The sequence below is a fragment of the Bos mutus genome, chromosome 9, assembly GCF_027580195.1.
Source record: "Bos mutus isolate GX-2022 chromosome 9, NWIPB_WYAK_1.1, whole genome shotgun sequence".
Classification (NCBI taxonomy): domain Eukaryota; kingdom Metazoa; phylum Chordata; class Mammalia; order Artiodactyla; family Bovidae; genus Bos; species Bos mutus.
Window position 1 is genome coordinate 34,647,504 of NC_091625.1, and position 17,416 is coordinate 34,664,919.

Sequence of the window (17,416 nt, forward strand, 5' to 3'; positions counted from 1 at the left end):
CAAGAACGTGCTTTCTAAAAATATAAAGGGGCTAGGACCACCCCATCATGAACTAAAAACCTAAACATCTGAGTAATAACTTCTAAAATAAAATCACAGAAAAAGATGGTACATTGCTAAAACTATTAATAAAATTTAAGACAAAGAGTTTATTTTTCAATAAGGAAACAAGGCAAAGAAAACCCAACCTGATCTTGTATGCCTGCCCAATAGAACTTTCCACCATAATTAGTGCTTTCCACCTCTGGGGCAGGGGGAGGAGCTTAAACTCAGGGTGACCTCATGGAGCAAGGGAAAAACAGTATAAATACTGCAGGACAGCTCTGGAGAGGGCATCTTCTGCAGTGCTCACCTGGGCACAGGGCAAGGCACAGAGCACTGGTAAGAAACCACCTCCAGGATCTCCGAGAGTCTGGGTAAGTCCACTGGTAGACCTCCATGTCAGCGTATTTGGAAAAAAGTCTCAGTTATTTGTTATTTTGTGATTTAAAATAATGGCTTTCCACTAAAATCACTCAGAAAGTTTAATTTGTAGCTGTCTGTAAAATATAGTCTTAATTAAACTATATTTGCAAAAACATGTTGTAATCTGAATTTCAGTGTTTTTGAGACTATTGGTAATTTCAGTCTGTATCAAAGATCTTGAGTTATTTAATACAGACATACAACTACAGTTTCTGTGTTTCTTTTATTGAAATCATTTTATTTTCACTTGATTATCTGGATACGGTTTTCAAAACCGACGAAGACATATATTTACATAATTAACAATTATAACTCTCAATTTATGGAATATATTCAGGATATACAGAATAAGGTTAAAAAAGTAGATGAAGAATTCATCTATGCAACATTAGAAAAATAAAGCAGGTCAATAATGAAGCTATATGAAATTATTCTTTTCTGTTTTTCAGAATCCAGCTGAGATCATGCTGCCACAAACAGCACTTTTGCTGCTAATGTCCTTGAACTTGGTTCATGGAGTGTTTTATACTGAGCGATACCAAACACCTACAGGCATAAAAGGCCCACCATCCAACACCAAGACACAGTTCTTCATCCCGTATGCCATAAAGGGTAAAGGTAAACTGAACTACCTATCTTGCTCTATTAACTAGTGGGTTGTTGCTTTATATAATCTTAACCATCTCTTTAGCAAAATGTTTTTTTAAATTTTGGCATTAAATTACCTTCAAACTCCTTAAATAGCCCAAAATGATTTATGGTAAAAGTAGGTCTATTCAAGAACATTCATATCCTTTACATAAGAATAGGAGAAAGACATACCTAAAGAATATTAGGAAATTTTAGGTATAGAATTTTTTCCCTCAAATGTGTGCTTTTTGCACAAATAATTCCCATAACCTGGACATATTAATCCAACCAAATTAGTCATGTTTAAATTGTTTTAACTAAAAATGTCCATTGTACACAAAAAGAGTAGCAGGTTTATATATCTACATGCATACACACATTTCTTTTTACAGCTTATTTTTCTAGCTTACAAATCCAAACAAAATTGAGTCTTAGCTCTCAAATAACATGAGATCCCCTCAAGAGAAATTTAAAGGCAAATGAAGTAGCAATTCTCATAATTTTTTTAATGCATTTTGGTTTAGTTTAGTAGTTAAGTGCACACACCTAACTGCTTTATGCAACCCTGAGTTAGTTAGTTATCCTCTCCATGCTTTAGCTCACTCATCTGTAAAACAAGGCGCATCTATTTCAAAGGGCTGTTCTGAGACTTAAATTAGTTAATACGCAAAGTGCTTAAGGGTTAGCTATTACCACTACTGCTTCTATTTTTCATACTACTTCCATTATTTCTACTCCTATTATTACTTCTCTCCTCCTCTTCCTCTTCCTACTCTAGTACTGGTGGTGTAGCCTTAGGTAAGTTTTAACTCTGTTCTTGCATCTGTTCTTCTGCTGAGCTTTCTTGACTATTATGAAGGGTACTGATATCATGTATATAAAGTACTAACAAATCCTCAAGCAAGGGCAACTTTTAGGTTCATATTCACCAATTTCATTTAATAGCTATCTGGCACAAACTGCCTGCTACATTACTGAATTACACTGAGTAATATGAACTGACTGTAGGACTCAAATTTCTTTTCCATAGTATTTTTCCATTATGCTTACATATTTTATCCTATAAAGCTATGAACAGTTGTCATAAAATTTAAAAATTATGCTTCTGGAGATGACTATTTTTAGCAAACTGAATGTATAGGATTGTCTTTTTAAGAAGAAAGATGAAATTTTAAATGTTTCATGAAAGGTAGCTTAATGATCAGAAATAAATGCATAAATGCAAGTACTCAATAGATACTTTCGATGCTCAAATACAAACACAGTATGAGAAAGAAAAAAGTTAGGAAAAGAATAAAAGACAAGAAAATCTGATACTTTGCTTGAAGCAACAAATGCAATTTGAAATGCTATGACAAGCAGCACTGAATTATACTCTGTATGATCACAAATTCAGACTCTTTGTAGCTTACAAGATCATAACAAACAGTTGTGAATTAAAATAAAATGCACCACCACTATTAGAAGTTCAAAATATTTTCTATCTTTTCACCATAACACACTGTATCATTTTGGTTTTTCTTTTGTAGAAAAAGTGAAAATATATCTTGTTAACAAATGAAAAATTTAGAAGCCATATTTTAACTATTAAATCCACTTTAGTCTACTTGGTAATACACAGTAGAAACAAATACATTATTATCTACCAGCAATTAAATGAAGACAAAAGCCCACAATTTATATAGTGAAACACTGAATTGCTAACAGATATACAAGGAATTCCTGTGCAGTTGCTAGGCATATCTGTTCAAAAAGGTTAAGAGAACTGTCAAAACACACTAAATTATGCTGCAGAGGGTTTCATTACTGGTGAGTACACGGGAACCATTCTCTGACACAATCAACCACTTTGTGGACATTTAAGAAACTTCTCCTCTGGAACCTACCAGGGTAACATTCTAAGTGACAGTGATCACTGTCTTTGGAGTTTCAGTCTCAAATTGGGCTCAATTCAGTCATTCACAGCAAGACTTGCTTTTCCTCTCTACTTTACGAGTTAAACATATTTCCAACCAGACCAAGACATTTTTATATAGACATGATCTTTATAAGATTCTGAAGCAAACCCCAATTTAATATGATTTGCATTTTAAAAATGTCCCATTTTACTGCAAACCATTAAGAAATCCTTTATTCATTTATTCTATTTGCAAGGCATTAGCACTCATTCATTTAGATATATCACATATGTATAGTAACATCACCAACAATATGTGCTAATATATGGAAATCTTTTCCATAAATTAATTTTTCTCAGTCTTTTTCCTCATGTCATTTTCTGAAAATCAATGGGTAAATAAAACTACACATTTGTTTGAAAAATGAAATATAACTTCTAATTAGTACAACATATAAAGATACCCAAATGATTTTCCTATTTCAGTATATGTTTTAATGACTATGCTCTGTATTTTATACTTCATTTATTATCAAATGTTTTCCAAATACCAGAAACATATCTACCCAAGAGTATACATTAGCAACTACTGTTGGCTGACTACTTCTTACATGCCAGTTAATTAATATGAAAGATTTTAAATATACAGTAATGTACCAGTTAACATTTAAAAGAAATTATACCCATAAAAAAATATTTTCAAAGGCAATTTTCAATTCATTTAATATCAATTTCATTTTAGTCTTCATTTTGATATTTAAAGCCATTAAAGATTTAGTTAAATGGAGTTGAAGCATATTAACATGTTTTCTACAAAAAAAGATGGAGCTCAAAAGTGACAGTTCTAAGTCATTTTCAGGGTTTTGACCAAACTATTCAACTACTTTGACATCTACTAAATCTACCATTACTATGAACCATTTTCTGACAGCATAAGAATTGAATATTAATAGTATACACAGACATTCTAACTATATTTCTGAGAACTTATTAAACAGAAAATTAATTTTAAATAAATCCTGCAAGTAGATATTTAAAAACGTAAGTAATTTCATTACCATCTTTGCTAGCTATAGAAGAATTTCTGAGAAAAAAAGACTTTTATCTAGAGGCATATGATAGTGCTGCCTAAAGATCCTTTGACATGGTGATACTTCCCCAATAGTGTATCCCAAAGCCAGCCATGCTCTGTTACACCCCACCTTCGAATGACTAAAACCAAAACTCTGGACACCTCTTAAAGCACTTATCACATGGACACTTGTTTTATTCCCTTTGGGACTACAATTCTTACAGGATGTGTTTTGTACTTTTCTTATACTTACAGTTCAATAACAGATTTCACATCACAGGCACTGAATAATTTTTTAGTTTTAATTTACTATACTAGTAGAAGTATTTAGCTCAAATGAACCCACCGATCTATGAAGTTAACAACAAGTGCATTAATCAAAGAAAATTTTATTTTACCATTTTAATACTATTTTATGTACCTTTCACATTAATTCTCTAATTCCTTATCTCAATTTTAAGTCAATAACAGAGAATGTAAAGAGCTCATGCTTTGTACTGAGGTCAGAAACAACCAAACAAAAGAAAACCCAAAATCTAAACTGTTTACAGCAGGGTCATGGCAGGTGTAAATTAAAACAGACTGCGTTTCTCCTTTACCTTATAGGATAGCTTTTGTGAAGGAAAGTTGTTTTAGTTCTTAACCTGTTCCTTTTTTTATTCTGTACTTGCCTTTTTCCTCTTTTCCTATCAAATGCCATTTTTTTCCTTTTCCTTGGTAGATGATTTTCCTAAAATAAATGCGCTAAAAAGTTTACCTCCAATGCACTCTTATTCCCAGCTTATTTTCATGGATCATTAGGACATAACAAAAGTATGATGGTAGCCACAGTCTTGTGAAACCATCTTCTCTAACAGTATGTTTTAAAACAATATAAATGTCTGAAAACAATATAAAATTGTCTAAAACCATTCAAGACTAGTCTGCCAAAATGGTCTGACTGCCACTGCAGTAAATACCCTGTCCTCACTTATATTTTGAGAAGCAGTGGTTCCTGAGCATCACTAACCCCTCACCTTGTGTGTTCTGTGCATGTCCTTCAGGTGTGTCACTGAGAGGAGAGCAAGGCATCCCTGGTCCACCAGGCCCCGCTGGACCTCGAGGGCACCCAGGCCCGTCAGGACCACCAGGAAAGCCTGGCACCGGAAGTCCTGGGCCCCAAGGACAGCCAGGGTTGCCAGGACCACCGGGACCATCAGCCACTGGGAAGCCAGGTTTGCCAGGACTCCCAGGAAAACAAGGGGAGAGAGGACTAAATGGACCAAAAGGAGATATTGGACCAGCTGGTTTACCAGGACCACGGGGCCCACCAGGACCACCCGGAATCCCCGGCCCAGCTGGAATTTCTGTTCCAGGAAAACCTGGGCCACAAGGACCTACAGGAGAACCAGGTCCCAGGGGCTTTCCTGGAGAAAAGGGTACGTCAGGGGTCCCTGGACTGAATGGACAGAAAGGGGAAATGGGGCATTGTACTCCTTGCCGCCCAGGTGAGAGGGGCCTCCCAGGTCCTCAGGGTCCCACGGGACCACCTGGCCCTCCTGGAGTGGGGAAAAGAGGTGAAAATGGGTTACCAGGACAGCCAGGCCTCAAAGGTGATCAGGGTGTTCCAGGGGAAAGGGGAGCAGCCGGCCCACCAGGCCCTCAAGGCCCTCCTGGGGAACAAGGACCAGAAGGCATTGGAAAGCCAGGAGCCCCTGGAATTCCAGGCCAGCCAGGGATCCCAGGGATGAAAGGTCAGCCAGGGGCTCCAGGAACAGCTGGGCTCCCGGGGGCTCCCGGCTTTGGGAAACCAGGCTTGCCAGGCCTGAAGGGACAAAGGGGACCTGTGGGCCTTCCAGGGAGTCCAGGTGCCAAAGGGGAACAAGGCCCAGCAGGTCATCCTGGGGAAGCAGGTCTGCCCGGACCCTCAGGGAATATGGGACCCCAAGGACCAAAAGGCATTCCAGGCAACCCCGGGCTCCCAGGCCCTAAAGGTGAGATGGGGCCAGTGGGGCCTGCAGGAAACCCTGGGGCGAAGGGAGAAAGGGGCTCCTCTGGCTTAGATGGAAAACCAGGGTACCCAGGAGAACCAGGTCTCAATGGTCCCAAGGGTAACCCAGGGTTGCCAGGCCCAAAAGGTGACCCTGGAATTGCAGGATCCCCTGGTCTCCCAGGCCCCGTGGGTCCAGCAGGAGCTAAGGGAGTGCCTGGACACAATGGCGAAGCTGGGCCCAGAGGTGTCCCTGGAATACCAGGTACTAGAGGTCCCATTGGGCCACCAGGCATTCCAGGATTCCCTGGATCCAAAGGCGATGCGGGAACTCCAGGGCCTCCTGGCCCAGCTGGCATAGCAGTCAAGGGCCTTAATGGACCTACTGGGCCACCAGGGCCTCCGGGGCCAAGAGGCAATGCTGGGGAGCCTGGCCTCCCAGGGCCCCCAGGGCCCCCAGGCCCTCCAGGCCAAGCAGCCCTGCCCGAGGACTTTGTAAAGGCAGGCCAAAGGCCGTTTGTTAGTGCCAATCAGGGAGTAACAGGAATGCCTGTGTCTGCTTTCACTGTTATCCTCTCCAAAGCTTACCCAGCTATAGGTACTCCTATCCCATTCGATAAGATTTTATATAACAAGCAACAGCATTATGACCCAAGAACTGGAATCTTCACCTGTAAGATTCCAGGGATATATTACTTCTCTTACCACATACACGTGAAAGGGACCCATGCTTGGGTAGGTCTGTATAAGAACGGCACCCCTGTAATGTACACCTATGATGAGTACATCAAGGGCTACCTGGATCAGGCTTCAGGGAGCGCCGTGATCGACCTCACCGAGAACGACCAGGTATGGCTCCAGCTGCCCAATGCAGGCTCGAACGGGCTGTACTCCTCTGAGTACGTCCACTCCTCTTTCTCAGGATTCTTGGTGGCTCCAATGTGAGCATATTCTCACCGAGCTAACACAAATCTGCTTGAAAAGGCATTCCCCAACTCCACCCCATCCCACGAAATGCATATGGAGGTAGGCTGAAAAAAATGTGACTAATTTTCCAAAATACAGGTCTGAGCTCTCAGATACGGTAAACATATGTGAAGGCCCTCTTGAGTTTCTAGTCAGCAATCCTAAAACTCCTAAAAGTCTTCTGTGAACTCCTTCAGTATTTAAAAATTTCATCCTGCTAGGCTGAAAAAACGATCGCAAAAAACCCTGAAATGTGATGCTAAATCATGTCAAATTTGATTTCAGAAGTTCAGCATTTCCTTTTAAAAATCAGTCTGTTTCTGACAATTAACAGGAAAATTTCCAGGAAACATTCGGGAGATGTCATATATCTTTATGGGACTTAAATACTTGAATATTCAAATTTAAAAAACACTACATACCCTGAGATCTTTCTGATGGTGCATTACTCAAAGGTTTAAGTGGCCCCTTTTGTCAATATCTATTCAAGTATACAGGTGCATATAGACTTTTTACAGCTCTCGTAAGAAACCCAAAATATTAATGCTAAAGTTAATCTGAAATGCAAGGTGCTTTTGTCATGAACCTCTTCAAACTTTTCTGTGGATTGCTGAAAGCTTTCTATATACCCTTTACAACTTGGAAATGGTGTCTAACCTATTTTATTTATTTGACACAAGTGTGATTAATTTGCTTTAATGACTACTTGAGTCTTATATAATCTTAATATGATTTTGTGGGTTTATAGAGTATTAGCATATGTACCTTGGGCCTCCCATTCCAGTGAAATTGTAATATCAAGGGTTTCAAAATCTGACTAGAAATGAAAAGATATTATTTATTTCTGCTCTGTACTGTATTTTAATGTTTCTGTTTAAAACTCTTAAGCTGTGCCTCATGAAATGTTTTATCCACTCCTTATTTACAATGCAATAAAATAACATCAATAGATGATTATGTCGAATTTATTTGAAACCAGCAATTTGCCATTCTCAACCACTCTTTTAAGGGTTTTCATTTTACAAAGTTAATAAAAAGTAAAATGATAAACTGGTGGGTAGCTTTTCCAAGGGTCATGGATATAGCCTTCTACTGGAGATGGGCATTTCCATACACCCAAGTGCTCATTGTGGACTGAAAAGCCATCAAACAGAACCACATGTGATCTACAGGGTGAAGGGCTGGTGACTGGGAGCAGAAAAGTAAGACAATCACCCAAGTCAGTGATATTCTTCTAGGAAGGAAAGAAGCAGGCAGCAGAGAAACATGTCGTCTGAACAAATATTATGCAGTTATTCACTGCCTTGACATGTTTTTAGTCATAATATTTAGGATCATTTTGATGGCTTAAATGACATTAAAAGGCAGGCAAGAATTTTTATGCCAATCAAATGGCAACATTTTTATTTTTCTCAGCTGAAAAACACTGCCTGTGAGCATCCATCAATCCACTGGCTGAATTAGGACAGTCTGGTTCAAGTCACTCAGGTACCACACTATAAAGGCATCTCTTAATGCCTTAGAAGCAATGTTTGTGTGTAACTCAAGCAAACCTGTTGATGGAACTGTAAAAGCTTGGGCTTGGGTTGGTGATCTCTGCTCCCACTCTGTGTGAGCTCAACCTGCTTTTAAGCATTACAAACAGAATTTTCACTCTTCCTCTCTGACTGTAATTACTAAACTAATGGTTACAGCTGTCACCAAACTCATTTCCAAGCCAAGAGAGACCAAATTCTGGGGTATCCACAAAAGGGTCCTAGCGGTGAGCATGTAAAAGACAGCATCTCTTAGAATACTGGCAACGATGGCCATTAAACAGACATGAAGAAAAGAAGCTCTTAGAATATGACCAGTATCAACTTTATAGCAATATCTTAGGTCAAATTAAATCCTAATTAAGGTACATTAAGAACAGGTACCTTCTAAGTAATTCATTAGACACATAGCATTGAACAAACATCTAAAGCCTCTCTCCAAGAAATGGACACACAGACATAGAGAACAAACTTGTGGACACAGCCAGGGAAGGAGAGGGCAGGACAAGCTGAGAGCGTAGCACAGGCATACATACACGCTCACGTGTAGAACAGATGACTAGTGGGAAGCTGTCACAAAACACAGAGCTCAGCCTTGCACCCTGTGATAACTAGAGAGCCGGACGGGGTGGGAGGGAGGCCAACGAGGAAGGGGGATGTATGTATAATCATGACTGATTCGTGCTGACGTATGGCAGAAACTACTGCAACACTGTGAAGCAATGATCTTCCAATAAAAAAGTAAAAGAAATAAAGTCTCTCTTCACATTACTCACCTTTAAAAGCTGACATTTTATAATTATGTTGTATACCAGCAACTATGTCCTTCCAAAAATCAAATGGTTTTTGACCATTGTTCTGCTAAAAAAAAAAAAAAAACAAATCCAAATGTGACACATGTAATAATTGTGTTTTTAAGCATAGTAGAAAACACTTGGCAAACAACTATAATATTACTGTACTGTAAAACAGGGATTCGTGTTTGAGGAAATAGATCAATAAACTTCTCACGTTTCCAGATGTGATTGTAGAAAAATATCTTCCATGAAAATCATGGCTATAGAGATGTATATACACATGACTAAATATTAATGTAACCCATATAACCCAAATAAAATAAAAATTTCCATGCATTATAAAGTCTAAAAAATATACACTACTTTTAACACATAACAAATCTACAATGTTATAGCTTAGGAGATATCAGGATATGTCACTTCCTGTACCGTGGCATCAATGGAGCTAAAAGGCCCACAGCCTTAAAACTGCAAAAGCTGCTTACTTTACAGTTCTGTGCATATTTACCTGAGTTTCAGTATACAAGAGCAAGTAAACAGGAATATACACAACCCTATAGCCCCATGCTTCCTTGGAGATATTAACCAGTATCCTTCTATATAAACAAAGACCAACTACTAGATAGTATTTAAATTATATCAAGCCCAAAATACTTAAAGACTGGTACATTTGTTACAGTCACTATAAAATGAGAAGCTGACTCCATCCCATAATAATAACTTCTACAAGCCAGCACTATGGCTCAACAGAAACTTTCACAAACACATGACTGTAATTCTGACTCAAAAATAAATCAGCATCTAGTCCTATCAGAATGCAGAGTTCCAAAGAATAGCAAAAAGGGATAAGAAAGCCTTCCTCAGTGATCAATACAAAGAAATAGAGGAAAACAACAGAATGGGAAAGACTAGAGATCTCTTCAAGAAAATCAGAGATACCAAGGGAACATTTCATGCAAAGATGGGCTCGATAAAGGACAGAAATGGTATGGACCTGACAGAAGCAGAAGATATTAAGAAGAGGTGGCAAGAATACACAGAAGAACTGTACAAAAAAGATCTTCATGACCCAGATAATAACGATGGTGTGATCATTCACCTAGAACCAGACATCCTAGAACGCGAAGTCAAGTGGCCCTTAGGAAGCATCACTAAGAACAAAGCTAGTGGAGGTGATGGGATTCTAGTTGAGCTATTTCAAATGCTAAAAGATGATGCTGTGAAAATGCTGCACTCAATATGCCAGCAAACTGGGGAAACTCAGCAGTGGCCACAGGACTGGAAAAGGTCAGTTTTCATTCCAATCCCAAAGAAAGGCAATGCCAAAGAATGCTCAAACTACCACACAATTGCACTCATTTCACATGCTAGTAAAGTAATGCCCAAAATTCTCCAAGCCAGGCTTCAAAAATATGTGAACCGTGAACTTCCAGATGTTCAAGCTGATTTTAGAAAAGACAAAGGAACCAGAGATCAAATTGCCAACATCCGCTGGATCATCAAAAAAGCAAGAGTGTTCCAGAAAAATATCTATTTCTGCTTTATTGACTATGACAGAGCTTTTGACTGTGTGGATCACCACAAACTGTGGAAAATTCTGAAAGAGATGGGAATACCAGACCACCTGACCTGCCTCTTGAGAAATCTGCAGGCAGGTCAGGAAGCAACAGTTAGAACTGGACATGGGACAACAGACTGGTTCCAAATAGGAAAAGGAGTACGTCAAGGCTGTATATTGTCACCCTGCTTATTTAACTTATATGCAGAGTACATCATGAGAAACGCTGGACTGGAAGAAGCACAAGCTGGAATCAAGATTGCCGGGAGAAATATCAATAACCTCAGATATGCAGATGACACCACCCTTATGGCGAAGAAGAACTAAGGAGCCTCTTGTTGAAAGTGAAAGAGGAGAGTGAAAAAGTTGGCTTAAAGCTCAACATTCAGAAAACTAAGATCATGGCATCTGGTCCCATCACTTCAAGGCAAATAGATGGGAAAACGATGGAAACAGTGACAGACTTTATTGTTTTGGGCTCCAAGATCACTGCAGATGGTGACTGCAGCCATGAAATTAAAAGACACTTACTCCTTGGAAGAAAAGTTAGGACCAACCTAGACAGGATATTAAAAAGCAGAGACATTACTTTGCCAGCAAAGGTCCATATTGTCAAAGCTGTGATTTTTCCAGTAGTCATGTATGGACATGAGAGTTGGACTATAGAGAAAGCTAAGCGCCTAAGAATTGATGCTTTCCAACTGTGGTGTTGGAGAAGACTCTTGAGAGTCCCTTGGACTGCAAGGAGATCCAACCAGTCCATCCTAAAGGAAATCAGTCCTGAATATTCATTGGAAGGACTGATGCTGAAGCTGAAACTTCAATACTTTGGCCACTTGACTTGAAGAACTGACTCATTTGAAAAGACCCTGATGCTGGGAAAGACTGAAGGTGGGAGGAGAAGGGGACGACAGAGTATGAGATGGTTGGATGGCATCACTGACTCAATGAACATGAGTCTGATTGAACTCTGGGAGCTGGTGATGGACAGGGAGGCCTGAAGTACTGCAGTCCATGGGATCACAAAGTCAGACATGACTAAGCGACTGAACTGGACTGAATTGAGGCCTATCAGAAACATCACTGTCATTCTGAAAGACAACATAGGCAAAAAGGAAAGGGATTCTGGCATAAAACCAATTTATGTTCATAGTTCTTAAGCTCTAAGTATAAACTGATATAACCAGAGATCTATTTAATCCTGATACCTAGGACAAAGAAAAAAATCTATATACATTAAACTATGCTCAAAATGATCATTTCTAACATTTCATCCCATTTTTTCTGGTTTTGTACTATCTAACAATGCTTAAAAAGACACGTGGAATTTCTTTACATTTATTTATTTTAAAAACTCTGCTAATGAAACCAAGAAATATTTCTCCACATGTAAGTTTGGTATTTTCTTTTTCTAGATTTTTGCACCCCCTGCTGGAGAACAGGTTTATTATTCTTAGGTATGGTCGTTTTTTAATTTTCCAAAAATACTTTGACCAATTTCTCTATGTCTTTCCTCCTTGGTAACCTCTGAAACTACAAAGGAAATGGAGTAAAATCTCAACTCAAAAGACATATATAATTAAGTCCTCTGTGTGTGTGTGTGCTTAGTTGCTTAGTCATGTCTGACTCTGCGATGCCATGGACTGTAGCCCTCTGTATATGTAGGCTCCTCTGTCCAAGGGGATTCTCCAAGCAAGAATACTGGGGTGGGCTGCCATGCCCTCCTCCGGGGATCTTCTCAACCCAGTTCTCCTGCATTGCAGACAGTTTCTTTACCATCTGAGCTACCAGGGAAGCTCAAAATCCTCCGATTCATGGCCAAACAATATACCATGGTTTCTAAGAAATGAGTCCCCACTCACCTTTGTTAAAGAGTCTACCACTCTGGCACACAGAAGAGCTCCAGGCAGGTCAAAGTAGTTATCATAAAAGTAGTATTTTCCTAAAAAGAACACAATTTTAAACTGGGATCAAATTAATGCCTCATTTATGTCATATGGAAACTTAGCTAAAGAGGCTATATTTTGGTTTAGTTACTTAAAGGGGCTTCTATTTCAATTCAGAACCACTCTACTCCATCCTGTCATCCACTGTCTTTTAAAGAAGGCTTTTATTTATAATAAAATATGATATGCATAAGTTAAGCATTTTATTAAAAACATTTTAATTAAAGACTATATCATAAACATGAAATAGATTATGGAAAAGTCACAATTTGTATTATCAGTGTCACTGAATTTCAAAACTATCAACCTAACGCTGGAGTACCACGAAGTCCGTTCACTAATCTGTGTTGGTTGATCCCCTGGAGTCTCACATTCAATCTTTATGCAACTTCAGACAAATTTCAGTACAATGTAAGAACAGCCAGGGTGAGAAAAGGAATAAAAAAAACAATGTGTCCTCACATCACGCGAGGACACAGTGTGTACTTATCTTAGAAAAACTTGGAAGCACAGCACAGGCACACTCTAGATCTTGGAGAGCAGAGGGTTTGATTTATCCTCCTTGGCCTGAGGCTAGAGTTCAAGTGGAGCCCTTCCTTGGCACTGACAGCACTTTTGAATCTGCTGTCCCTGGGCAGAACCTTTTGAGGATCCATGTCACACCCCCTTGGTCCACGGCTGACCCCAGCCACAGCTGTGTTGAACACCACTGTCCTTCCTCAAGCCACATCTGTGTCATTCCCTCTCTCTGGAAGCCTCTAGAGCCCATGTGGCAAGCCTCAATGGACAGGTCAGGAATCAGTGAATGCAGGTCCCAACTTCCTATCCCGCAGGTTGACAATTCTGGGAAGTGCTCTCTGTGCTTCTCCTCAGAAGTCCTGGTGGAATCCAGGGCCCTTCTCTGTTCTTTCCTTTCACGTCACACTCTCACTGCTATCTCACTCCTGCAGACTGCAAGCAGGAGCTACCACTCTGCTTTGAGCACAAACCTCACAGAGTCCTCTCTCCTGAGAACTCCTGGTACAAAGAGGAATCAGGCAGGATCAACAGGTGGAGTCGGATTTCAGTTTAATGTAAGGGAGTACTTTTCAAATGGTCACAATTACTTTTGTGCAGATTATTGTTAACTGCCCGCCCCCTTCCTCCATTTGCAAGCTATGTATGAGGTTATTGAACATAGCGGTCTTGTGTCTCAGTGTCTACTATGCACAATTTCCAGTATATTGTAGGCACTCAATAAATGCTTGTTGAATGATCCAAAAATTGAATGGGTTACAGTCAACCTTTGAACAACACAGGTGTGAACTGCACAAGTCCACTTTTACATGCATTTTTTTCAACACGTAAATAAATACAATAAATGCTATAGCAGTAGACGATCTGTGACCTGCAGTGAGTTGAACCCACAAATGCAGAAACTGAGACAGGGAGGAACTCCAAGTAGGGAGGGCTGACAATTAAGTTATACTCAAGATTTTCAACTTCTTGAGGTAAGTGTCCCTAATTCCTGAGTTGTTCAAGAGTTAGCCGTATGTTGGAAAGAAGAAGCGTCACAGTAAATTAAGAGAAAACTCTAAGGTCCAGATGCTTATCCCTTTAAATGTTACTTAACGCCCTCATATCTTCATGTCAAATTACCAAGAATATAAAAGAAATAAAGTCAAGTTCTATTAATTCACAAACTGGCTGTATAGGTTTGTATGCCCTTTTCCTCAGTTAAGAATATTATGGTTGTCACAGTCTTCTTGTTTTTTAACTTTTTCACAGCTGAAATTGTTGGGGGGAACATCTCAGACTAGTTTCCATTCTTAAGAAAAGCTAGGATGTCTTTGTCAGTATGAGGAAAAGCAAGAATTTGGAGAAAAGGGAGAAGACGGCCCACATACATCTCTGCCCACCCTGCTATGCTGTCACACCACATGACACACCAGGGCTGCAGGGACCAGGACAGTGGACACAGATTCCCAAGGCTCACTACCCGTAATGCATCTGATCTCTCGGTCTATGATACCAGGGAGACCTGCCTGAGCCAGCCAGCTGGTGTAAGTGGACCTGCCCAGTTCAAACCCATGTTGTTCACCTCTATTTACAACTGCCTACATCTGGACAGGTGGGACAGTGGTAAAGAACCCGTCCGCCCATGTAACAGGCACAAGAGACGCAGGTTTGATCCCTAGGTCGGGAAGATACTCTGGACTAGGAAATGGCAACCCGCTCCAGTAAATTCCATGGACAGAGGAGACTGGCGGGCTACAGCTCACAGTCTAAAAGAGATGGACGTGAATACGCATGCACGCTTGTACACATACATCTGGACAGACTACAGGAGTCTTCCTTATCACTTGAATAAAAAGTAAATCTATCCATTTAACTTCCTAGCTATTGTAAGTTGAGTGTGAAAGCATTCTACACCTAACCCCAAGGTGAACTCTGTTTTTCCTATCAACTTATTTTATTATTAACACATACTTCCTGACGTTTTCTTCTCACTATGAGAAAACAAACCACCCAAAAACAAATATGACAAATAAAAACACGATAGCAATAAGGAATAACTCCAACTATTTTCCAGTTACTATACTTTTGAAAGGAAAATAGGTGTATTCAAAACTACAGTATGGGAGAAAATGACCAAAAAAACCTAGAACAAATGAAAAACTAACAATTAAGACTTTTAATGAGGTCTATTTATAAGTGTTTTAATCATTCTTTATTAATGACATCTTTTGTCTATAAATAATTTTTGAAAAATCTTTTCATGTTTACTCATGGTAAAACTCTTTAAGGAGAGTGGGAAAAAGTTGTGTAAAATCACTCGCAGTAAAGGGTGGCAAAAAGATGATGGTAGAAGATACTAGAAATGGCAGTAAAGAAAAGAATTCTAGAAAACAGGAGAGGTGAGGAATATGAATGTGGGGAGAAGCGGGGAACAGAGAAATAAAAGGATTGTGCAGGTAACGAATTAATAAAAATACAGAATAAGTAATGTATTATTCCTAAGTGCTAAGTCTTCGTTACTCCAGAACAAGTAAAAGGTGAATCAATAAAAACGTTAAATAAAACAGAACCAACTGCCAAAGAAAAACCAGACACACATGGGAAATAATAGTTTCTATGAAACCACAACTGCGGTCTTGTGCATCCTGCCCAGCAGGATGCTGGGTTGAGGGGTGAAATGGAGGAAGCCCACCCCTCAAGACTTCTCTGTGTCTTGATGTCACAGGTTCAGGGTTAAAAACAACATTAGAGGGAATGGCGCTGCCCCACACAGGAACCGTACCTGACCGGAAGGCCATTCCCGTGTCCGGCATGAAGTGCTTCCACTCCTTCCTGCCGAACTCCTCCGCCAGCGCCTCCGCAGACAGCATCTTCGTGCCGTGGCTGGCCCTGGTTTGAAGAGATGAGGTACACGGTTCATCGGTGGTTCCCTTGAACACTCCCTCCTCCAGCCTTGCTATTATTAACTTATTAATTCACCCTAATACTACTAAAGGGTTTTTTTTTTTTAAGAAAAAGGTTTTCAACGGGATGACTTCCCTATTTAGGATCCTATAAGGTATTTCTCTTTTTTGTTGTTATTTCTTAAATTTTTATTTTTAAAATTTTTATTGGAGTATAGTTGTTTGACAATGTTGTGTTAGTGTCTATTGTACTGCAAAGTGAATCAGCGATGGGATACATAAACATATATCCCCTCTTTTTTGAAAGGCATTTCTCTGAAAAAGGCTCTTTTTCTTCCTCCACTTCACCCCTCAACCAGCAAGTGATCAGGAGAAGCACACTCTGAGGTCAATGCTGTGATAGGTGTCCCAGACCAATCTATAAACTACAACTTCTCTGGGAGAAATAGGACAAGCCTTGCCTAAGAAGTTGTCCATTAACCATGCAGATAAGACTTCCCTAACGGAACAAAGAGCAAACAGCTGCAGGGACTAGGTGGGAAGCTGGCCTGTGGGGAGGAGGGAGTCCAAGTCAGAGCAAGAGCTAAGGCCTGCAGGAGGAAAGATGTGCCTGGTACCCAGGGCTGCGCAAGCACAGGGACTATGAAGATGAAGACAGGGTAGTAATGTGCCACTCAAGGACATAAGGTAGCTAAAAACACAATGGGAAACAGTAAGATGAACGTGGCAAAACCTGGAACAGGAAGACAAGAAAGTAGCTATTTTTTGAGCTCAAAATACTGCTTTTACATGGGTTGGGCCTGGTTAAGAGAATCTTACCCTATAGAAAAACAGTTAATATTTCATGTAGTTTACTATGAGAAATTATAATGCTAGATTGTGGTAGCAAAGCAAAATGAAGAAAATGGAAATGAAATAAGAAAGGCAAATGAAAGAAAATCACAATTAGGATCCTTTTTATAGAGAGGTTAACATTTATATAATAAAAGCTATATTAAAGGTGGAGGAATCTTGAGCAGGAAGTACGAAAAGGTATCTACTACATTGTTTGAAAGCAGGCATCAAGGACATAAGCTTATAAACTCAGGAGGAGCTGGCCGGTCGGTTAGCCAAACTTGAATGGAGATGGTCAGACCTTGGAGAAATGATGTTGGGAATGGGGACAGACAGAACAAAGAAA

At 39.7% G+C, this 17,416-nt stretch overlaps 2 protein-coding genes across 3 annotated transcripts in view; one reads left to right on the forward strand and one right to left on the reverse strand.

The window, feature by feature from the left end:
• NT5DC1 (5'-nucleotidase domain containing 1) overlaps positions 1–17,416 on the reverse strand; it is a 114,227-nt gene that overhangs the window by 86,670 nt on the left and 10,141 nt on the right. Inside the window, exons 4-6 of one of the 2 annotated variants that reach the window (XM_070376396.1) lie at positions 16,116–16,222; positions 12,752–12,831; positions 9,311–9,392 (exon numbers count right to left, since the gene is read on the reverse strand). In XM_070376396.1, the coding sequence (XP_070232497.1) occupies positions 9,311–9,392; positions 12,752–12,831; positions 16,116–16,222 (269 nt within the window). Of the gene's footprint in view, positions 1–9,310; positions 9,396–12,751; positions 12,832–16,115; positions 16,223–17,416 lie in introns of both variants that reach the window. The other variant, XM_005907400.2, reaches the window with a different exon arrangement.
• COL10A1 (collagen type X alpha 1 chain) lies at positions 323–7,902 on the forward strand. The gene is made up of 3 exons (XM_070377113.1): positions 323–416; positions 915–1,083; positions 5,108–7,902. The coding sequence occupies exons 2-3, from the start codon at positions 930–932 to the stop codon at positions 6,976–6,978; spliced, it is 2,025 nt and encodes a 674-aa protein (XP_070233214.1). The 5' UTR covers positions 323–416; positions 915–929; the 3' UTR covers positions 6,979–7,902.

Coding starts and splice junctions, on each gene's coding strand:
- COL10A1 (XM_070377113.1), top strand. CDS start 930: ATGCTGCCACAAACAGCACTTTTGCTGCTAATGTCCTTGAACTTGGTT. Junction 1,084..5,107: donor GTATGCCATAAAGGGTAAAG/GTAAACTGAACT, acceptor CATGTCCTTCAG/GTGTGTCACTGAGAGGAGAG.